The following is a 23,934-nucleotide window of genomic DNA, read 5'->3' as shown; positions in this document are numbered from 1 at the left end:
AGAGCAGTCAGTGCACTTACCTGCTGAGTTGTCTGTCCAGCTCAGTTTGTAGCCTTTGATGTTACTATTGTCATTATTTTGGGATACCAAGAACTATGCCCCAAAGAGTGGACTTAATCTGAAAATATGTGCATTCTGAGCACCCCACCAACCTGTCATTCCCCAGCTCTGTCCTCCTTAGGCTTTGCTATTCTCTGATACACAACAATATTGAAATTAGATTAGTGACTCTACAGAAGCCCCCAAGTGCTCAGGTGAAAGGAAGAATTGCATGCCTCTCTCTTCCAATCAAAAGCTGGAACTGATGGAGCTCAGGAAGAAGGCATGGGGAAGCAGAAGCCGCTGGCTGAAGGCAAGGCCTCTCCTGCCAAACAACTGGCCACTGTTGAATGTACAAGGGACCGTTGTTGAAGGAAATGGAGGGTTCTAGTCCAGCGAATATGTGAATGGGAAGAAAGTAAAGACAACCTTACAGCAGATACTATTGATAGCGGTAGTGGTCTGGATAAAAGGTCTGACAAGCCACAACGTTCCTGTAAGCCAAAGCCCAATCCAGAGCAAAACCCTAGCTCTCCTCAGTTAAGGATTTAAGATGAGATTATCCTGGCTTAACCTGGCTCAAATCTAGTGCGAGCGTTCTGAGAAGAGAAGGCAGAGAGGATGGGTCACACCGGAGACCCAGTGAAGACCCAGGTAGAGATCTTCTGCTGCCACAAGTCAAGGAATGCATGCAGCTACCATAGGTGGGAAGAGGCAAGGACATATCCTCCCGAGGGCTTCAGAGGGACTGTGGCCCACCACCACCTTGGCCCAGACTTTCACCATCTAGACTAGTGAAAAAATAAATTTCTGTTGTTTGAAGCTGCAAGGTTTGAGTAATTTGTTATAGTAATCACAGGCAATCAGTACTCCCATCTTTTAGGACATCTTGGCCCATGTGTCTTCCACTCCAAGAAGCAGAATTCCCAAGGCAAATGAGGAGCCCCTCCCCTGTGCTCCCATGGTACCCCACATGCCTGTGACTCATGCTGATTTGTGTGGATGATTCTCCATGACACTGAGGGCTCTGTGCCCCTATTAGTGCTTCTCTCCTGGCATATAGCAGAAATTCAGTACAAGTTTGTTTTAGGCAAAATGAGTTTCCCCCTAAACTCACTCTCATCTTTATTAAATCCCCAGCACCCTAGCTTGGGTGCTTAGTGCTTGCCATGGAGACTGGTGTACCTGGATTTTCATCTGCGGACTCCTGTCCTCTTTCAGTCTATGCTGCCAGGCTGCTGTTATTTCTAAAGTACCTCTTGACACTTGGCTATGCAGAACTCTCAGCTGTTCCGTCTTTTGGCTTTCAAGTCTCTCCAGCCCCCACAATACTTCACTCTGCAATGAATTTCTGCTTAGGAAACCTCAAGCGCTCCTTGTGTTTCTAGGACATGATTGGCATGCCTTTGTTGGAACTGTGCCTTGTAGGGAATCCCTTCTCTTCCTCACCATTGAAATCTCAGCTGTCTAGTCAGTTCTCACCTTTCTTTGAGGCCTTCTCAGCCTCTCCTGTAGGAATGGCATGTTCTTCCCCAGAATCCCTGTGACTTCACCAGTCATAGCTGCTTTTGAAGGCAGCTGTGCAGAACACAATGGGCATTTGGAATTATGTCTTTGCTGGCATAATGGATTGTCAACTTCTGAGGTCAAGTGCTAGTTCTTTTTCATCTTTGTGTCTCCTTCAGAGCCTGGGAGTCTCCAGTGGGTGGAGTGCCTTGTTAATTGGATATGTTAGGGATATTAATGTATGTGATATTAGTTCAGGGAAATGTAGTAATCCATCCTGATGTAGGTGTTATTTTTTAATTTCCCTATGGCATTTATATTGCCTTGCTCTTACAGGAGTCTGTGAAATGAATGTAATATTAGAGAGTTATCCATTCTGCAGGGTTCAAGTATAATAACCTCCTAGTAATATATTTTCAGATGGAAAAGAAGCAGCCTTAAACCTTTAGTGATGAATATAGGAATTGTTCTAGGGTAGGTTGGTCATCAGCGGGTGATTGGAGAATCTGTGAGCAAGGCTGGATAAAGGACAGGTAAACAACAGTTGAACAACAGAGGTGTAATGAGCACAGCCTAGGCCCACTGGTTTGTGGCAGGGAGAGGTGGCCCGGCTCTGTGCTGTGTGAGATTTCCAGGACATGTTGTGCCTTGAGCACCTAAAACTTACATGAAACTGGGGGATAGCTTTGTTATCCAAACCCCTTGAAATTCTGTTTTTTAAATTTTTAAAAAAATCACTTATTTTTTTTTTATGTGCATGAGTGTGTTGCCTGCATGTGTATAAGTGTACCTTTGTTGTGCAAAGCCCATGGAGGCCAGAAGAGGGAGTTGGTCCCCTGGAACTGAGTTATGGATGGTTGTTGGCTACCATGTGAGTGCTAGAAATTGAACCTGGGTCCTTTGCAAGGACAGGCAGTGTTCTTAACCACTGAGCCATCTCTGTAGCCCCCAAACCCCTGAAATTCTGTGATCTTAAAAATAATCATAGTGACACGTCATAGCACAAGTCAACATTCTGTTCCCTCTGATGATACCGTGGGGTTGGAGACAGGAAAGAAATTTTGTCTCAGCAGAGTCTGCCACGCTGGAAACTTCCATAGCATTCTTTGCCCCCTAGTGAAGGAAGCAATTTTAAAAATAGTGATTTTACTCTATAAATGTGTGGGTATAGAAAACTTAGTCTCCAGAAGTTTTCCCTGGCTTGTCCTCTATTGAAGGCATGAAATATCAGAGACAGAAAGGTTTACAGTCTTACCTCAGTTACTAGCTAGCTTTGTAAACCATGGCAGATCTTTGTGAGTTCAAGGCCAGCCTGGTCTACATAGTGAGTTCCAGGACAGCTGGGGTTACAGGGAGACCCTGTCTCAAAAAGACCAAAAAAAAAAAAAACCCCAAAACAAAAAAACTTAGTTAATTTCTCAAGGCATCTGATTCTGCATTGCTGAAATGAAAAGAGAATAAGCGGTTATAAGGTTGAACAGGGTAGCATGCAGGCTTGAGGATTCAACACAGTACTACGAAGAGCATCTGGCAGAGAATCGTTATTTTGTAGGACTTCTTAGTTGGTAGGACAATTTCGAGATAATGACATGATGAAACCAACGCTGTCTTGCACAGAAGGCATGTTCTACTTGATTCTGTTTCTCAAGGAATCGTTTGTGTTACTTCGTTCTCTGCAGAACAACGGGACCACTGAGCACCAGGTAGAATCTTTCATAAGGAAAAAACTGGAGTCACTGTTAAAAGAGTCTCAAATTCGAGACAAAGAAGACCCTGACAGTTTCACAGTGAGGGCCCTGCTGAAGGCCACTCATGAAGGCTTAAATGCTCACCTGAAGCAGGTAAGCCATTTCCTATCGTGCTTGGCCTACAAGAAAAAAATACGAAACATCTCCTACTTGGTTTCTAAGCATTTGATGTTTGTGATGCTTCTCCAACTTCTCTATCCTCGTATCACTTGAAAAATAAAAACCTACTACAGATTTATGTGGAAAGAGTTTAAAGTGGATAGATTGGGGTGAAATGACTCAAATACTACTTCACTGGGACCTTCAGGATCAAGCCCAGCATCCCTGGGTTCCAATGAAGAGAGTCCAGAAAGCACCGGCCTCCCCTGCCTTCTCCTCCAACCCCCTCCCCTGCGCTCACTTCCCCTGCCCTCCTTTCCACATTCAGCCAGCCTCGCATCTTGTTGATGCCACCTTTTGAATGTGTCTCCTTTCTGTCAATGCCTCCTTTCCGTATTTGTGTCCTCATCTAGACAAATCTCAACTCTCACCCAGACTTGCCTTGTTCCGTCAGTCTAATCTCCATTCAGAAATCAGCGCAATATTTAAGAATGCAAATCTGAGGGGGACTCTCCACCGTGTTAAATTCTTCAGTGGCTTCCAACTATGCTTGGAGATAATTTACAAACACTTTAGGCTTTTCAGGACCTGCACAATGGTATCTTTGCCTGTCTCAGATCTCCCCAGTGTCCCTGGTCCACTACCTCCCACACTGCCACTCAGCCACAGTTGTCTTTCCGTGCCACACTCTTCCCTGTCTTCCATTGCCTCTGTGTAGACCCCTCCATTCCTCCATCTTCTCTACTCCCACCTAGTCTTTTACAGCCCAGCTTTAGTAGGTCCTACTTGACCTCTGGATTTGGTTCACTACATCTTTATAGTGTCCATTGTTGTAGTTTGCCTTTTGTTGCTGTGATAAAACACTGACCAAAACAACTTGGTGAACAGTTTATTTCACTTTATAAATAACAGTTTATCATTGAGGGACGTCATGGGAAGAACCTAAGACAGGAACCTGGAGGCAAGAGCTGAAGCAGAGACCAGAGAGAAACAGAGGAATGCTGCTCACTGGCTTGCTTCCTCCAGGCTTGCTTAGCTATTTTTCTTATATAGCCCAGGCCCACCTGTCCAGGGATAGCCCTACCCCCAGTGGGCTGGGCCCTCCTATTTCAGCCAGAAACCAAGAAAATGCCCCACAGATATGCCCACAGGCCAGTCTGATGGAGGAAATTCCTCAATGAGGTTCCTTCTTCCCAGGTGTCTCTAGTTTGTGTCAAGTTGACAAAAACTCACTACCGCTGATACAGCTTCTATTTTAAAAATAGTTTATATATTTGCAAATGTTTATTCAGCATCTGTCTCCTCCTCTAGTCTCTAAATTCCATGAAATAGGAAGCATACTATTTTCCTTGTATAGTATCTGAGACGAGAAAAACATTCATAGTTGTTCAGTAGGTAAATTGTTTTGGTTCTAGAGGAAATTTAAGCTGTGCTGCCTAATGAAAATATCTTCCATGGCCAGGAAGAGGGAGAGTGGGTTTCTGATGTCTTTATCCTAGGATGTTGAAGGTATTCATTCTGGTCTGGGGAAGACCCACGTGGTTACAGGTTGTACTAACTGCGGTCTTCTTGCTTTCACTCCCTGTCTTCCATGATCAGCTCCCTGCTGGGCAGAACGCATATCATATGGTCTCTTAGACCTAAGGGATAGTTTGCATTGGTAGTTGCCCCCTAGACCTTACAAATTCCAGCTATTCAACTTCTAGGCTATTTTGGGGACTGATTCAGTTTCTAAAGATAGAAGCCTAATTCGCCAAGTCTTGAAAAATGAAGAAAGATGCTGAGTTAGGTATCTGATGAGTTTATCAGCGGAGTTGGGTTCCAAGTCAGCTTGATCTAGAGGCTCGCAGTGTCATATCTTGTTGTTGTTTTGTTTTCTGATTTATTTTATTTTATTTTACTTTATTTTATTTTATTTTATTTTTGAGACAGGGCTTCCTTCATTTCCTGGTGGGTGCCATGCTCCTACTTGAAGGCTCTTTTAATATGTGGTTTCCATGGCCAAAATCTCTTTCTCTTTCTCATTTCATGTAGTTAATGTCCAGTCACCTGCAGTCTTCAGCTTTCAAATCCTAACCCCCTTAACCCTCTAGTTCAGCTAACCCTCTAGTTCTTCCTACGTGGAAGGAAGTAGTTCATCCCTCATGCCCCGAACGTTTCCCGTTATTGTCTTTTACTGCAGTGTCTTCCAGTTGCTGCTTCCATATCGGCTTGTCGGCCCAGAAAGGACAGTCTGCTCTGTTCTCACCGATGTGCCTTTGTATACATGAGACTTCCTAGAACCATATCTAACCCCTGAAGTCAGTGGAAGATGAGGTGCCGCTTGCTACTCAGAGAGAGATCAGAATTGCAGAGAGCTATTAATAGATATCTAGTTCCTGCATAAAGAAGGGCTATGGGAGAAATTAGGAAGAGGAAACCAGAGAGGAGACTTAGGGATAAGACAGAATCTGTGCTCTTACCACTGATTAGCTTTTAGATGTTACTATATTTGTTATTTTCTGAAAAAAATGAGATTTTAATCACATTATCTCTGGAGATGATTGCATAAATTAAAAGAGAATATATCTAATATCCTCATGTTTGTCCTGGAGTGTAGTAGGTGCCAACTAAATTCAAAGTGAATTTGCCTGGGACATCTCTACTACATACCGGTTGTCCTGTTGTCTCATTAAAAGTGCCCAATTTCACTCTTAAAAGAGTTCTGTTTGGGACAATAAAATAACATAGTCTTCCTACCAACAGATGGGCTCTTAGAAGTAGGAAGGAACTCACAGGTTAATTGGCTAATTTATCCCCCCCACCCCCATTTCACAGATGAAAGAGTTGAAGCCAAGAGAAGAATTGTAGCTTTGGTGGCAGCACTATGTCCCCTAACTTGGAGAGAGTGCCATCTGTTCTACAACCAATGACCAGTGTAGTGACCTTCTTAATCTCACAGGTTTTGAACAGTTAGTGATCAGCATTAATAGGTTTTCAAAGGCAATGGATGCATGCAAAGCAGTGATTAAGCAGCAGCATCATGTAAACCCCTCGTTCCTACCAGCTCCATTTCCCCCCTCGCTCCTAACGGCTCCATTTTCTACATGGCTGTTTCCTCAGCCAATTCTTGGCTACCTTACCCTCTCCCCCATGAATCTCATCCCCATGATCTCTGTCTGTGGTCAGAGAAGGGCCTCTTGTAGCTTCTTTATTTATTTTAAGTGGCTTTGCTCATACATCTTTATTCTATTCATGTGTTTATCTCTATTTCTTCCCTTTAACTGGAGTCCTGGATGGGCGCCACCTGTAGGTCTCTCTATACAGTGAGTCAGATAGTGCATTCTTAAGGGGCAACTGCAGAAGAGTCTAAATCCTTTCAACAGGGTAGCATTTCCTTCAGTCACCTAAGGAGATGTAGGCTGGAGTAACAGTATTGCTCACCATCTCTGCCTAGAAAATTCACCCATGCAAGAACTCATCAGAGGTTAAAGTGTCTTTCTCCAGTGCCACAATTCACCAGTGGAATTGTGTCAAGTCTTCCCAGTGGTTTACTTAAACAAAGGGGATCTTGTTACCTTATAGATATGCTTGACTTTTGTTTATTTTTAATACTTTAAATTCACCAACATCATTGTTCACTGTAGTGCTTTCCACATTCAGCAGATTTCACTCTTAACTAATTCTGGCTATTTTCCAAAATTAAATCTCTTAACTGAAAATGAGTTATCCCCACTAGAACATTCAAAACATCACTTTCTGCTTTTAGACGGCCTGGTGAATAGGAACCGTGAGGTCTGGCACAGCTGGGCATTGCTGAGAACCCTTGACTCCAGCTTTGGGAAGCTATGGGCAGTTGCTGTGTCCTGGCTGGTGTCCAGGCAGCCATGGCAGTGCCCCTCTTGCAGCAGCCACAACCGAATTTTGGGCAGTGGCGATGTGGGGCAGGAGGAAAGGGGAAGAGGGGCCCCTGCCATTCTGCCAGAGCCAAAAGCAAAGCAAAAAAATCATTGTATTATGCTTTTATTCATAAGAATCCAGATGTGAAGGAAAGTGGAAAGAAGTCCCACGGAAGATCCCTGATGACCAACTTTGGAAAACACAAGGTATGAATTAAGAGTGGTAAATATGCATAATTTAATTAACTTACAGATTCTGAGATTCTATAGGGTGACATTGTGCAATCTTAGAATGGCTGAAGTTTTGAAGTTTTGTTTTTGTTCTTTTTTTTTTCTTTTTGACAGGCTCTCACTTTGTAGCCTGGCTGGCCTGGAACTTGTAGACCATGTTGGCCTCCAATTCCCAGAGCTCTACCTGCCTCTGGCTCCAAAGTGCTGGCATCTAAGGCGTGAGCCACCATACCTGGTACTCAAGATTTCTTAAGCAGAGTTCAGAAGATGAAAAAATTGACACAAGCTGCCTTAAAAGAAAGAATATTTTAAATACCTAGCCAACAGAGGATTCATAGCCTGAACATTTAAATAATTTTTACAAATCAATAAGAAGACAGGTAATATACATTTCAAAAAGAGCAAAAGGCTTAAATCCAAAAGAAGATAGCCAAATGGCTAGGAAAAGAGGTTCACCCTCCTTAGGCATCTGGGAAATGCTAATTAAAGTTATGATAGGATTCCATACATACCGCAAGAAGTAGCATAAAAGGACTACAGACATCAAATGTTTGTCAGGATGTAGAGGAATTTGAGTCTCACTTGCTGAGGTACAGAAACGACTTTGGCACAGTTTGGCAGTCTTGGCAAAAGCCAGTCATTCAACTTCGCAGTTCCATTGTTAGGTCTCTAACAAAAGCCAGACACGTGTTTAAAGTGGTGTTATTTGTAATGGTACAAGCAGAAAACAGTTCAAATTTCCATTAACTATAGAATCAATTAAAAATGTGGAATATTCATATAAGGGACTATTTAACAGCACAAAAAGGAAAAAATTACATCTATATACAACAATATGATAATCTTTCAAATATGATGTTGAGCTAAAGAAATAAAACTCAAGAAAGTATGTAAGTGCAATTCTATTTGTATGAAATTCAAAGCCATGTAAAAAACCCTATGGTAGAAGCTAGGATGGTTATCTTTGGGGCAAAAGTAAAAGTCATCAATCTATATACTTATAACTGTATTTTTGCAAATATTTATTTCAATAAAGAGGTGACAATGTCATAAAAGAAATCAATTATTAGGCTGGTGAGATGGCTCAATGGCAAATTCTTGCTAGCAAGCCTGGTGACTTGAGTTTGATCCCAGGAGAGAACCAACTCTATCAACCTAATTGTCCTCTGACCTTTACATGTTCATTATGGCATGCATGCATGCATCTGCATGAACATACACAAACATGCTCACACACACACACACAATAAATGCAATAATTAAAAAACTTAATAGGAAAAAGAAGTCAGTTAGTAGATGGTGAACTTAATATTACTTGAGGGCTCTTGTGAGACCATTTCTACTATTATAAAGAATGATCTGTCTGGAATTTCCTGCCTGTAAATAAGATAATTTAGGGAAATTAGTTAAGGCAAGAAAAAAAAAAACAACAACAAAAAACCCTTCACTCATAAAAAGTGCTTAAGTGGGTCATGACTCACTTGCATAATGGGCATTTAAGAAGCCTTGAAAGATGATCTCGCTGAAGACCTTAACACGCAAAACATTAAATGAAAAAGTAAGATGAAAATGGATTTCATGGTTTGATAGCCACGATCTGATGTATATCAAAACTGTGTGTACAGAAAATGTATATCGTTAATTATTAATCTTTTTGTTTTTGAGATAGCATCTTGCAGTGTAGCCCAAGCTAGCCTGGTCCTTACCATGTAGACCAGTTGGCTTGGCACTCCCAGTGAACCTCTTGCCTCTGCTCCCTAAGTTCTGGGGTTAAAGGTGTCTATCACCTCACTGGTTTTAGTGATTCATTTCTTATTTCGTTTTATGTCTTGTAATAAAAATGAATCTTCTGAGGAATGTATTTCAGAAACCCTTCAGCTACTATAGAATGAAAGTTTATCATGTATTCAGTAATAAGAATAATTAGTGGTCCACGGGACTGTATAGATTATATTAGTAAGTGTAGTACTATTTTACATTGAAAGTTAATGTCTTGTAGTTTACAAAATGGCTTTATATGTCATCTCATTTCATCATTACAATAGTAATATTTTAAAATTTTGTTTATTATTTTTATTTTGTGTATGAGTATACTCCTGCATGTGTGTAAGTGCACCAATGTCGTGTAGTGCCATGGATGTCAGAAGAGGGCATTGGATCCCCTAGAGCTGGAGTTAGAGATGGTTGTCAGCTGCCATGTGGGTGCTGGGAATCAAACACTGCAAGAATAGCCAGTGCTCTTTACTGCTGAGCCATCTCTCCAGTCCTACAATAATACTCTTTTGGAATGGATATTATTACCACACTTTTAAAAACATAGTAAGAAACTTAATGAGTTTAGCTATTTTACCATCTTGGTGAAAGTCTGAGCTGGGGTATAAATTTGGAGATTAGGGACCATGCCATGTATCCTGACATTCTCAGGACAAAAATAATCCTGAGAAGGTTTCAAATGAAACTGGTAACTCCTGTCAGTGCAGTAAACATTTTTCTAAGATGTCAGCTTTATATGACTTATAAACTGGCTTTGGAGTAGAAAGCCCTAAATGTTGCGTTGATAGTAAAAGTCAGGGGTGACCATAAACATGGTTTTTTTTTTTTTTATTTAATGGTAAAGCAAGTAACTGTATCTGATCATTTTTTCCCTCTAAGTCTGTGTGTGTTTTGAAATCCAGTCCATTTTTTATGTTGTGAATATACCTAATGTCACCACTACTATGATTTTTCCTCAGAAAACCACAAAGTCACGTTCTAAATCCTACAGTACTGATGATGAGGAGGACACACTGCAGAATCCTGGCAAGGAGGGAGGCCAGCTGCACAGGTAAGTAAGCATGTTCATGTTGCCTGCTCAGGCCCCCAGGGCCTCTTTGTTCATATAATATTAGTTTTAGTTGTGTGCATCTAAAGAATGGGATCTCAGGTAAAGTGTTCAAGTGAAATGTGAAGATCAGCTGGACAGAGTTAGTGTATGTAGGGACCTTGGCTTCAGTGAGGCACATAATTAATGCTGGCTGTAGCAATTGTCAGGTGAAAGGTATCTTTGGAGAAGAGGTGGGCCATACAGATGTGCATAGGATGGTCAGAGGGTCAAAGGTAAAGATGATAAGTGTTTGCCAGACTTCGGATGTTTGTTCCTCCACTAACCACTAACTTGAATATGGGGCAATATAAGTTCCCCATTTGTATCCCTGTCCATCTCTTAGAATCATCAAAAGGATTAAAAGAATTAAATTCGTTAGCATGGTAGGCTCAACCCAATTAAATAAATGCTCAAAAATATTAGTGACTTTTTAAAGTATTTTACAATTTTATATTAATATATTAATGTCATAATGGTCATATTCACTGCCTGTTACCTATCTTATGCCCGTCCCACTCCCACTCACACCATCTTCCTGACATGTCCTCCTTCTCTCTTACGCACCCCCCACTCCCCACCCCACTGAGTTTAATTGGTTGTTTGTATGAGCATGGGTAGAGGATTGTTTACTGGAGCATGGGAAACTTATTAATGGTGAGACTGCAGAAGAAAGTGATACCCTTTCCCTCCCAGAAACCATTAACCGCTAATAGCTCCTCACTGAGGGGTAGGGCCAGGAATACTAGGTATAGAAATGTTTTTTTCCCTTTGTTTTAAAAACTGTTGCCAGTAGTGCTTGTGATAAGTAAAATGGCCATATTTTCAAAATGTGATCTGATACAGGATATTCTGTCAGTTTATTTATACTGTTCATAAAGGAACCTGGATTGCATTGCTAATAGGCAGGTAGATATGGACACACTCGCATCATTGGTCCTTTATTAAAAGGTGAGGTTTAAAGCATAGAGGTCTTACAGGAATTAGACTTTGTGCTCAGGTGGACTTTGTTATTTGAGCTTCAATGGATATATATACAGAAAACACTCATTAGTAGGGGCAGAGGAGACATGTGTGGTCCTACATTTATAGAACATAAAAATTGAAACTTACAATAAAGGATGCAGGAGAAACAGCATCTCTCGGAAGACCTCTACTCTTTTTAAATGAGAGTGTGAAGCACATAGCTAGAGAAGGGACATTGTTTGAAGAAAGCTGCACTAGACTTCTTGCATCCAAATGTGATGTCGCTACAGGTATTACATGAAATCAGGTTACATGCTGCTCTTGAGTCAATTAGAGATTTGCCTATAATACCTGTCAGAGCCTGAGCATCTCAGACAGTGCTGCTTTGGGACTTTGTTAACCTAATTCACTCTCAGGATGAAGATTACAGAGACTGTCTCCATACCATTGAATGTCTTGGGAGTTTTGCTTGGGATTTTAAGCAGGACTTAACATTGATTTATAGTCATCAGCCTTTCAGATGTTCACTAATAACTATGGCGTTTCCTAACTCTATGGTAAAGGATGAACAGGTACTCTTCCCACTGAGTTTTATGCGTGCCTACTGTATTCATGCCTACTGTATTCATGCCTCTTTGGCAAAATGAAAGCTGTAATAAATGCTCTGTTTTGTTCTTAGCAATTTTATTGGATGTCTGCAGTCACCATTAAGGTGGGGATGTTTGTCTGCTTTGTTCTCGGTTTTTATCACCAATATCTAACTCTAGAACATTTTCATTATCCCAAGAAAAACGTCTCTACCCAGTGGCAATTATTCTGTCTCTTTCTCCCTAGTCTCTGCTAACCACTAATGTACTTGCCAGTATTTGGGCTTTTCATTTAGCTTCTTTTATTTAGTTTGTGTTTTCAAGATTCATCCATGTTATAGCATATATCTGTGCTTTGTTTGTTTTTATTGCTGAACTACACTCCATATGGATATACTGCATTTTATATATTCATTCAGCAGTTGGAGAACATTGCGGTGGCTTTCACTTTGTTGGTTATTATAAAAATATCGCTATGCATATTCGCTTATAGAGTTATATGTGGGTGTATATTTTTATTTCACTCCGATATATACTTAGAAGTAGAATTGCTGGGTAACAAGGTAACTCTTTCACCAGAGTGACTGCCAAACCGTTTTCCGAAGGAACTGTACCATTTATATTTCCCAGTTCTGTGTGAGGCTTTCAGCTTTTCCTCGCCCTTACCATCACTTACTTGCCTACCTTTTTAGTTATAGCTATCTTTTTAAAATTTATTATTTTTATTTTATGTGTATGAGTGTAACACCTGCATGTATGTGAGTGCCCCCATGTCGTGCAACGCCGCGGAGGTCAGAAGAGGCCTTCGGATTCCTCTGGAACTGGAGTTAAGGATGGTTCGTAGCTGCCATGTGGGTGCTGGGAATCGAACCTGGGTCCTCTGTAAGAGCAGTCAGTGCTCTTGATTGCTGAGCCATCTCTTCAGCCCAGTTATAGCTATCTTAATAGGGGTAACATGGTACTTTCTTGCAGTTTTTGCATTTTACTGTTGACTAATGATGCTGGTCATCTTTTCATGTGCTCATTGGCTATTTGAATGGCATAATGGTGAACAATGGAGTGTTTGATAGTCAAATGTTCCTCTAGAGGAGAAATGTGTGTCTGTGTATCATAGGAACATGAGAGCCCATGAAGAGTTTACTGTGGTAAAGAGAAGTGGTTGAATTTTTTACAAAATATTTTATTTATTATTTTTATTTTATGTGTATGAGTGTATTGCCTGCATGTATGTGAGTGCACCCTTGTCGTGCAATGCCCGCAGAGGTCAGAAGAAGGTGTCAGATTCCCTTGGAACTAGAGTTATGGATGGTTGTTAGCCACCATGTGGGTGCTGGGAATTGAACCCATGTCCTCTGCAAGAGCAGTCAGTGCTCTTAACCACTGAGCCATCTCTCCAGCCCCAAAGAAGTGGTTGAATTTTTAAAAATATTATTTTTATTTTATATGTATATTTTGCCTGTAAGTATGTAAGTGCACCTGTGTTATACAGTGCCCAAGGAGGTCAGAAGAGAGCATTGGATCTCCTGGAACTGGAGTTATGGATGGTTGTTAGCTGTCATGTGGGTGCTGGGAATCAAACCCAGGTCCTCTGGAAGAATAGCAAGTGTTCTTAATCACTGAGCTATCTCTCCAGCCCCAAGTGTTTGCATTTTTAAGGATGTAGTAGAGATTCTAGGAGTGTTTTATAGGAAGAGAACTTAGAAAGTACCTAGGAAAAAGAAATATTATCTAATGTAATGCGTGTTTGTTTTAAGAAAGTTAAAGGATATAGAAAAATAGAAAGAAAAATGCTTGTAATTACATCTCTAAAAGATTCACCATGGAAATTTTGGTACCTTTCCTTTATTTTTATTTTATTTTATTTTTATTTAGGTATCTTATTTTTGTGGCCCACATTGAGATGTTTCTGCACCTTTTTAGTCTAGTTCTCTTTCCTGGTGTTATTCCTAGCTGGGTTGCAGTGGAATCAAGCCTTTCACAACAGAAATAGCAGACACTAGAAGAGGCTGATTCCCAGCAGGACATTGAATAAAACTAGATTAGGAAGTAATGTAGACTTAGAGGAGGAAGAGTTTAACTAGGAGTCATTCCTGGGTTCTAATCCTGACTCCATTAAGCCCTAGAGCCAGTCAATTACTCATTCTCTTAAATAGGGAAAGTGGAATAGCCAGAGACTTGCACCTTTGCCCATTCTACACCATCTCTAATCTTGAGTGTGTGCTCTGCAGGCTGGGCCGGCGGCGGAAAACCATGAAACTCTGCAGAGAGCTCTCTGACCTGGTGGTGTACACAAACTCTGTGGCAGCCCAGGATATTGTGGATGATGGTAAGACCTGAGAATCCCCAACTTCGGTAAACACTTTTGACCTTTCTTTGTCATTGTTAATTTTTTTTTTTGGTCAATCAGATCATTCCCACACATTTCTGGGACTGTGCAGCATCTTACCTGAGTGCTAGGAAGATGATAACAGACATGCATCTGAACTCACATACATGGCTGTGTTGGTTATGGTGGCTGCTTAAAAGCCTGGCGATCAGAGGAATTTCCTACAGGGACAAGAAGGGATTATTGTGAGAACATAGAGGCTTTAGGGGCTGGAGAGATGGTCCAATGGTTAAGAGAGCTTGCTGGTCATTTACAGGTCCTAGGTCATGAGCACCTGTGACTCCAGCTCCATGGGATTCAGTGCCCTCTTCTGGCTTTTATGGGTACCTGCACTCCTGTGCACAAACCTGTACACAGACATACACATATACACATAATTAAAATTACATCTTAATACAAGATAAAGGCATCCAAGCAAAGTCTTATTCAGCACTCGAATTGCAGAGACCTGACCTCCCTTCATGACCAGGTCACAGATGGCCATTCCAAGTGTGAATGATCAGAAGAAAGAATGAATTGACTGGCTGTAACAATGCCTTGGAAAGACCATATTTTATCATTAACAGTTGACCTTGTTTAAAGTGGTTTTACTCCCCTGACTGACATTTTAATGAAAAGAGTGACATCTAAGTGTCACTGGCTCTTGCTGGTTTTCAGCCTTCCATAGCTGTCTGTGTTAAGCTGAGGTAGCCAGTCACAACTCCACTCACCTTTGATTTTTCTGGTAGTTGCTTTCCCTCTTGTCTTCTATCTCTTTTAGTTACCGAATGTTATTGAAATATACACTCATGTGGTACTTCAATCTAATTTTAATTTTAGTTCAAGTGAAATGCAAATCAGAACATCCGCTTTTCGTAGCAGTCTTGGTACAGAGACAGCAGCCCTGGGTGAGACTCGTCCTCACAAACCTCCAGGACGCTTCACCCAGATCATCTTCCTTGGCAGTATTACACAAGTCCATCTTTTTCTAGTTATAGAAAGATGCCTTTTCCTTAGTTTTGAGTCCTTCTTCAAATAATGACAATTATATAAAAAATTAAATTGACACCACCTGTGAGAATAGGAGAACCCTTACGAGTCTCAACTTGTAGGCAATGCCTTCTTCTTTAAAAAAAATAATTTATTGAGAATTTCATATAAGGTGAAAGGCATTGCCTATAAGGCATATAAGGTGTTTTGATCAAATCCATGCCCACTCCCTCCCCTCCGACACCTCCCATATCTCCCCATCACTTTTTTTTTTGATAACTTCATGTACTCTTTCTTCTTTTTTTTTCAAATGGGTCTTTTTGCTACTCTAACGTTCTCCCCTCTGAAGAGATAACCCCAAAATCTTTTAAGGATTAGATAAGAACTCCCAAATACTTTTGACATTTTTGGCCTTTGGAACAGAGTATGTTGCTAATAGGCCCAAGGACATTTTGACTTTTAGCCAAGAAGCTGGCTATGTTCCTTTGGGGTCTTTTTACACTAACTACCTAGCCAATTCCTACCTCCTATTCTTATCACACCATCCTCTGAAGAGGTTACCCAACTTACCTAGGGAATTCAGGACGCTGACCGCTCTGGCTTCTTCCATGCTGAACGCACGGTGAGGAAACTGGAATACCCCTTCAGTGGGCCTATCTAAAAGACTCCCAAATTGTATAACTCTTATCTTTAGGGGGAAAAGAAAGCCCTTGAATTGTGAATAGGAGATGTGAAGGAGAAGTAAAGGCAAGAGTACTTAGTATTACAAGTTCCAGACAGGGAACTAGAAAAAAGAACAGGGCAAATTTCAAATGTTCATATGAGATTCCATTGGAATTTCTTGACAAGGGCTTCCAAAAGCATCCCTCTATTGGGTTCGTTCCTCCTCATTTTTCTTTTGTCTTCCAAGGCTGGACTCTAGAGTGATGGATTCAGCATTTGCTTTCAGGTATTTTGATAGCTCTTGGAGTGGTTAGAATCAGTTCTCTCTCGAAGGCTTCTAGGTAGGGGGACAAAACAAATTTATCCATCATTTTAGGACAATAGCTGGTTGTCTCTCTTAGCTACAGCTGGGCACTACAGTATTGGAGACCAAGATTTGAAGCCTTACATCTGAGTAGCACTTTTTGATTCAGAACAAAATCTTCAATGAGAGATAATTGTCTAAATAATTTTTTATATGGACTTAAGTCTAATGTCTAAGAAGTGTAATCCCTTGGACTCTTAAAAGAAATATATATATGACTTTACTCTTTCGTTATCCTTTCCTTTTGGGTGTTTAAGACCATAGAGTTGGCCCAAATAAATCAATTTATATTTATACTTAAGGTTGTTTGAGGATCTGTTCCTCAGGGGTCACATAGGCTTGGGAGGAGCAAGCAATGCCTTCTTACAGCAGCACATAACTCACAAGTGCACTCTGACTGGTTGAGTGAAGTTAATGATATATTTGGTTTGCAGAATGAAAACGTTGACAAGTGCCTTTAGATATCATAGACATAGTAACTTGGTGGAAAATCTCGAGTATCATTTAGCTTTAGCTTTTAAATTTCAGGTTTTTTTTTTTTTTTCTTTTGGTCTTTTTCGAAACAGGGTCTCCCTGTAGCCCCAGCTGTCCTGGAACTCACTATGTAGACCAGGCTAGCCTTGAACTCACAGAGATCCGCCTACCTTGCCTCCCAAGTGCTGGGACTACAGGCGTGCGCCACTACACCCGGCGATTTTTTTTTTTTAAGACACAAATGAACAATAAATAATGAGCACATTGCTTGTCCTTATGCAAAACAGCTCATCTCTATTACACTACTAATTGATATGTGCCTGATAAACAAGGTCGTCTTATTGATAGTGTGCTATGCATATTTATGTGGGGAGTTGGAAAAAACAGCTCAATGATATGATCACAGGGATAATCCATCTGACCGGGTGTGTCAAAGGCTAAATTTCCTCCTACATAGTCAAAGCATTCTCCATCAGAATCTGTATGTTCAATTTTAGTTTTACTTTTAGAAAATATTTTATTTATTATTTTTATTTTATATGTATGAGTGTATTGCCTGCATGTATGCAAGTGCACTCATGTTGTGTAAATCCCTCAGAGGTCAGAAGAGGCATTGAATCTCTGGGAACTGTGAGTTACAGACCATTATTAGCCCCCAGGTGGGTGTTGCCTAGGATAGCCTTGAACTCACTTGCTAGCCCAGGCAGACCTTGACTCTGCAGTCCATCTACCTCAGCTTCACAAAGTGCTGGGATTATAGGCCTGCACCACCAAGGTTGGCTCTATTATATCTCTTTTCCAAACAGGATTTGATTAGTTCCATGAGTCTCTTCAAATTACCTTCAAAACTCAATTTTTCTTTTTTCTAAATGACATATTCTGCTTTTTGGACCCTGGATATTATCAATTAGTACATGTGTCTCACATATGCCTTTTATTTTCTTTTTCCATTTTTGTGTGTACATGCGTGTATGGATGCTTCGTGTAGGTACAGATGCGTGGAGATTTATGTTACGTGGGTGATCTGGGGTGTGGAAGCCTGAGGTTGATAACAGAGCTCTCCTCCACTGATGTTCCACCTTATTCAGTGAGTCAGGGTCTCTCACTCAAATCCAGAGAATGAGAATATGGGCGGTCTTGCTAGCCAGCTTGCTCCGGAGATCCACTGTCTTTGCTTTCCAAAGCTGGAATGACAGGTAGACTGCCATGCCCACCCAACCTTTACAAGCGTTCTGGGGATCTGAACTGCTGGCCTCACACTTGCATGGTGGGTGCTTAACCACGAGTCATCTCCCCATCCCCACTTGTACCTTTTAAGTGAGTATCTTCAATGAATGTCTTCCTGTTATCAGGAATATATTATATACATAGTTTTATTTATCCATTGTCTATATTTTTGGCAAAGATACTCTGTTTGGGTCATGCAACTAGAAAATTATTTTTCTCTCTGCCTCTTCAGGCAAAACACACATGAATTAATCAAATGATTTAAATCTAGGACAATATGGGATTCCAAAATGGGACACCTTAGCAAATGCAGGTCTCGAATTGGCAGCAGAGCTCTAAGAATGGAATCTTAGGGCTTTTTTCTGGTTCTAAATATAATCCACCATGTAATGGGGCAAGTCACTCTGAACCTGGTCTGATCCTGGGGTGACTTAATTTGTGAATGGGTTCTTGTTCAATTAAACTCTGCTGAATTTAATATGTCTAAAGTCTTTCACTTAACATGAATACCCTTCTGTTTTCTGCTGAGGGTCGCTTGTGGCATACCTTTTGTGAGGGGTGTCATTCTCATTTTCTTTTTCTCTTTATTAATGCCTGCTAGGAACCACAGGGAATGTGTTGTCCTTCAGTGAAACAAGAGCACATCAGGTGGTTCAACAGAAGTCAGAGCAATTCATGATTTATAACCAAAAACAGCTCACGAGGATTTACCCCTCTGCCTACCGCATTGACTCCAGTAACTTCAACCCTCTGCCCTATTGGAACGCAGGTTGCCAGCTAGGTGTGTATGGTCTGAGAGGAGCGGTCCTCTGTGTTCTGACCCTACTTTGCCGTCTTGCCTAATCTTCTCAAACTTTCAATTTGCACAGTGGCACTGAACTACCAGTCTGAAGGGCGGATGATGCAGTTAAATCGAGCAAAATTCAAGACAAATGGTAACTGTGGCTATGTTCTCAAGCCCCAGCAAATGTGCAAAGGTAAGTGTTAATCTCAGCTGTGTTTCCGAAAACAGGTGATTACCTACCATTTTAAAGTTATTTATTCTTTGTGTGTGTGTGTGTGTGTGTGTGTGTGTGTGCCCACATGTAGAGGTCAGAGGACACTTTCTGGAATGATTCTCTCCTAGAGATTGGACTTGGGTTGTCAGGTTTGCATAGGCAGTACTGTACCCACTGTGCCATCTTTCCTGTCCCCCTTATTTAAAATATTTTGATACCCCAATATTTTGCAACATTAAAAGTTTATGTTTAATTGACACAGTAATTGCACATGTTTATGGAGTATAATATACGGCCGTGTACATAATGTGTACCAGAGTAACTGGCACATCCATCACCCCAGGCTTGTTTCTTTGTGTTGGGAATATTCCAAATGCTCTGTATTAACTACTTTGAAAATTTTAATGAACTATTATCAATCACAGTTATTATCCTGCGCTCTAGAATGTTAGGGGTTTGTACAGTTATACTCTTACTCCATTAACTTATACCATTAACTCTCCTGCCTCTTTATCTTTCTCTCCCCAAATTCTGATGACAACTGTTCCATTCTCTGCTTCTTGAGATTGGTATTTTAGCTTCCGTGTGAGCCTGACTTGTTTCACTTAACGTAGTGTTTTCCTTTTCCATCTACATTGGTGCAAATAAGAGAATTTAATGCTTTTTAGTGACTGACTAATATTCCAGCATGTGTTTACACCACATGTCCTTTATCCATTTGCCTATTAGTAGACACCTAAGATGATTCCCTATCTTGCCCTTTGTGAACAGTGCTGAGTTAAATGTGAGTGCAGGTGTCTCTTTGACATACTTATTTCAGTTCCTTTGTGTATACATGCAGTACTGGGATTTCTAGATCATATCATAGTGCTAGTTCAAGTTTTTTGAGGGATTTCTACACTATTTTTGATGTGGCAGATAATGTTTTTCAAAAAGACAGGGCATGGGATAGTGGTGTAGCTCAGTGGTAAGACCACTTGCTTAACATATTTAATGCCTTGGGTTCAACTCCAAGAACGCCCCCAAAATACTAATGAATTTGAATGTGACAATGTTTAACATTTGGGCAGCACGATGTTCAAAACATTATCTCTTGTGGTTGTGCATGTCAAGAGAGACGTGGATAGCAGCCGGTTGTTGGCTGAAATCCAGGGTCCCAGCGGAAAACCATTGGCCATTATTTGTCGCTTTCATTGCTTTCTAAGGCTAAACCTTATCTTTCCCAAATGATCTCAGGAAGTATGAGCTTAAAACCATCTTCTATAATTAAGTCTCCTAAAGCCATTTTATCAAGCCTCTTTCATGAATATAGTCCAATTATAAAACAGGGTTAACAAAAAAGAAAAGGTTGTGTGCTGTTAGATCAAAAACACTTTGTTTCCATTCTTCCCATTAAAAGTTTTTCAAAACTTTCCAACTTAGATTTGCAGCACGGACAGACGTGACCTTGGGGTTTTATGCTCATTGTGACCTTGGGTTTTAGGCACATTTTCTTGCTCTGCTCTTAATCTCCGGTCTTCTTTCTGTTTCATTAGACCTCAGATGGCTTAGAAAATTATTGGACACTGACATAACTGCCCCTCTTATACTATTGGCATTCAAATAAAATGTTCTTCATCTGTGAGTCATTGCATACAAACATTTGCTTCAAAGTGGCCCATCTCCTGGCCTTTGGGAGCTCAGATTCTAATGAAAAACACAGTTCTGGAACCGCCAGTCATTGCTGCTCCTGCCAGAGTGATAATGATAACGATGTGATAACTCCTTCATTTTAGGAAGAACCGCAGTAATCTACACTTGTTGTTTCTTTGTTTTAATATCTTTTTTTAAAAAATTTATTTGTTTTTATTTTATGTGTATGCATGTATTATGTGCATGTAGGTAAGTGCACCCATGTTGTGCAATGCCCGTGGAGGTCAGAAGAGGCTGTCAGATCCCCTGGGACTGGAGTTACAGGCAGTTTTTAGCTGCCATGTGGGTGCTGGGATTCAAACCTGGGTCTTCTGCAAGAACAACCAGTGTTCTTAACCACTGAGCCATCTCTCCAGCCCGTTTTAATATATTAAACTCTCTCTCTGTCTTTCTCTCTCTCTCCCCCCTCTCTGCCTCTCTCTCTGTCTCTCTCGGTGTGTTTTCCCACCTTACAAACCTCTGCTTTGCTTGATTTAGGTACTTTCAACCCTTTCTCTGGTGACCCACTTCCTGCCAACCCCAAAAAGCAGCTCATACTGAAGGTGATCAGCGGACAGCAGCTTCCTAAACCTCCCGACTCTATGTTTGGAGACCGAGGCGAGGTAAGCCCCAGCTGGCAGGCTAAGTAGTTAAGAGGGTGATTATTGTTGTGTGTTTAAGTAATCATCTGAATATCTTTAGGTGTGTGTGTGTGTGTGTGTGTGTGTAGAAGTGAACACTGCCCTCTCCTCATCAGACATAAGTAGATTTTCTGTCAAATCACAAAGAGCTCCTGCTGGGCTGTGTGCGTTGCCTGTTTTGAAGGCTTGAGTGCATATTAGTTTACAGTGCAAGACGGGTGACGGTAGTGCCCAAGTTGGAATGCAGAGAATAAAGAGGAGGTTCATTATTGACAGAAACGTTGTCTAAGAGCATGTCTTCTGCTTCTGCCCACATCCCCCATCTCCGGCAACCCTCCTCACTGCAGCTGCTTTTGGCCTCAAGCCCCATAACCACAGGCAGCCCTCTGTCTCTGGCTACTGTATGACCCATGCCGGCTGCTGTACCCTTTTGCTTTCTCCCCCTCTGCCAGCCTGTCTTGTATTCATGTTTGCTTCCCAAGATCTGGCCTATCACCCCAGGCTCACTGCACTCCCTGTCTCTAAGCTCTTATTTCTGGATCTTGTGGAAACCATGCATCGCTACAGGTGGTTCCCACCATGAATACTTTGTGTCAAACCTCAACTGTGTGTAGTACTGTGCAGCATAGTACTGTGAGGTTTGGTATTGTGCACCACAGCACTGTAGTACACATACGTCATCTTCCCAGCCTTCATTTCGTGTTCCACAGTGGCTCTTTCCAACCTCTCTGTACTTGACATTGTTAACGGGTGGCACAGTGTCCTGCTCCTCAGAGAGGAGAGCTTCAGATGGGACCATTGTCTTCTGTGTCTGTTCCACCCTGCAGTTCCAGCCACTGTCATCTCCCATCAGTTCTGGAAGTCACCTGCAGTGGACTGCTCCTTCGTTTACCTTCCCCTCTCAACAGCGAGATGAGTTAATTGGTGTGATCAGAAAATTTATCTTCCTTTCTTTTTATGTCTAAAGAATGGAATGCACTTTTCTTATATTTTCTCTCAGACTTTTCCTTTTGAAAAGCTTTGAGCCCCAGAGAAGTTGCAGGAGTAGTATAGTGGGTCTCAATTCACTCATCCAGTCATTAAATTTTATAACACATGCTGTGTCTTCCCCTCCTGTTGTACGTCTTATATGTGTGATGTCATGAGACACAGGTTTGTTTAACTTGGCAGCTGAGAGTAATCCTGACCTCTGACTTAGTACTTGTCTCCTAAAAACAAAGACATTGTCTTGTTAAAACAATAAAATCTCATGAAATCTAGCATTGGTCCAATAATATTATCTAATGCCTATATTCAGTTTCCCCAGGTTATCCCCAAATTTCCTTTAGTCTTTTCTTTTTCAATTGAAACTCCAACCAAGAATTATACTTAGCTTTTCCTTATTAATTTTCTTTGATCTTCTATGACAGAGAATAATTCTCTAGGCTTTTTGTTTTGTTTTTATGACACTGGCTTTTATTTGTTTGTTTGTTTATTAGTTCAAGCAAGTTGTTTTCAGAATGCTCATTAACTTGGCCTGTTTCTCTCTTCATGTAGATCAGGTTAACCCTATTTGAAGAATAATAAATGACAGTGCTTTGTCCTCTGTGAGTAGCATCAGGAACCATGTGATGTCCAATGCAGAAGGGATTATGCTCAAATGCTTTGCAGTGCATTGACAATCTCTTTACTATTGTAATTTTTGCATAGTTTGTGGAGTTAAAATTATCTTTTTAGGGGCTAGCAAGATGGCTCAGAGAGTAAGGGTACCTGCTGCCAAGCCTGACAACCTGTGTTCAATCCCTGGGACTCGAATGATGGAAAGAGAGAACCAGCTCTAGAAAGTCATCCTCTGACCTCCACATGTGCTCTGTGCATGTACTACCGCAACAAAATAAACAGATGAAAAATTGTCTTTATTTTATAATTAAAATGCAATCTAATCTCATTTTGGATCTTATGTTTTTTTTTAAATCAAATTTTCACAGTCCTTAAGCCACAGAATACTTTGGTGTCTAATGAAGCCTATGGACTCTGTGTGCATCACAGAGTGCATATGGAGGTCAGAGGACAACTTGCAGGATTCAGTTTCTTCTTTTAACCATATGGGTCTCGGGGATCAAACTTGGGTTGTCAGGCTCGGTGTAAAGTACCTTTACCCTGTGAGTCACTTTGCTGGCCCTCGGAATGCTTTTAAATATGTAAAACAGGGTACAGTGATACAGGAAGCCAAAAAATGGACATTTCACTTATCATAATAGTAAAAAAAACAAAGTATGACATGCAAATGTGCATGTTTTTATTCATTCAGTAATGTGCAGAACCTACCAGTGGGTTTAATACAGGCTGAGATTTAAAAGCCTTAATAAACAGAAAGAATGCATTGAAATTTCTGCAATATGACACAAAAGCACCTATTTTTTTGAGCACATTTGAGCACAAAGTTACATTGTGAACATATTGTACTTTATTCTAAAGAAAATGGGTTTTAAGCTAGCAAAAATAAAGCTGTGGGGAGAGGGAGAGTCAGTTTTCCTTAAGGGTGTGATGCTGGGTAGGTTACCAGGTTCCAATGGATGGACCTACACCGAAGGGCATTTGAGGACACAGACTGACTCAATAGGCCTTCAAATATATATATATATATA

General features: G+C 40.9%; 1 protein-coding gene across 4 annotated transcripts in view; it reads left to right on the top strand.

The window, feature by feature from the left end:
• Plch1 (phospholipase C eta 1) overlaps window positions 1-23,934 on the top strand; it is a 174,465-nt gene that overhangs the window by 137,526 nt on the left and 13,005 nt on the right. For 2 of the 4 annotated variants that reach the window (XM_008840635.1, XM_008840633.1), the window contains exons 11-18: window positions 3,225-3,386; window positions 7,406-7,477; window positions 10,234-10,325; window positions 12,007-12,039; window positions 14,143-14,240; window positions 18,599-18,778; window positions 18,867-18,974; window positions 21,165-21,289. In XM_008840635.1, coding sequence (XP_008838857.1) covers window positions 3,225-3,386; window positions 7,406-7,477; window positions 10,234-10,325; window positions 12,007-12,039; window positions 14,143-14,240; window positions 18,599-18,778; window positions 18,867-18,974; window positions 21,165-21,289 — 870 coding nt within the window. The remainder of the gene's footprint in view (window positions 1-3,224; window positions 3,387-7,405; window positions 7,478-10,233; window positions 10,326-12,006; window positions 12,040-14,142; window positions 14,241-18,598; window positions 18,779-18,866; window positions 18,975-21,164; window positions 21,290-23,934) is intronic. The other 2 variants (XM_008840636.1, XM_008840634.1) reach the window with 1 other exon arrangement.

Source organism: Nannospalax galili, unplaced genomic scaffold (genome assembly GCF_000622305.1).
Source record: "Nannospalax galili isolate Female #2095 unplaced genomic scaffold, S.galili_v1.0 scaffold59, whole genome shotgun sequence".
Classification (NCBI taxonomy): Eukaryota; Metazoa; Chordata; class Mammalia; order Rodentia; family Spalacidae; genus Nannospalax; species Nannospalax galili.
This window is presented reverse-complemented; position numbering and strand designations above follow the sequence as displayed.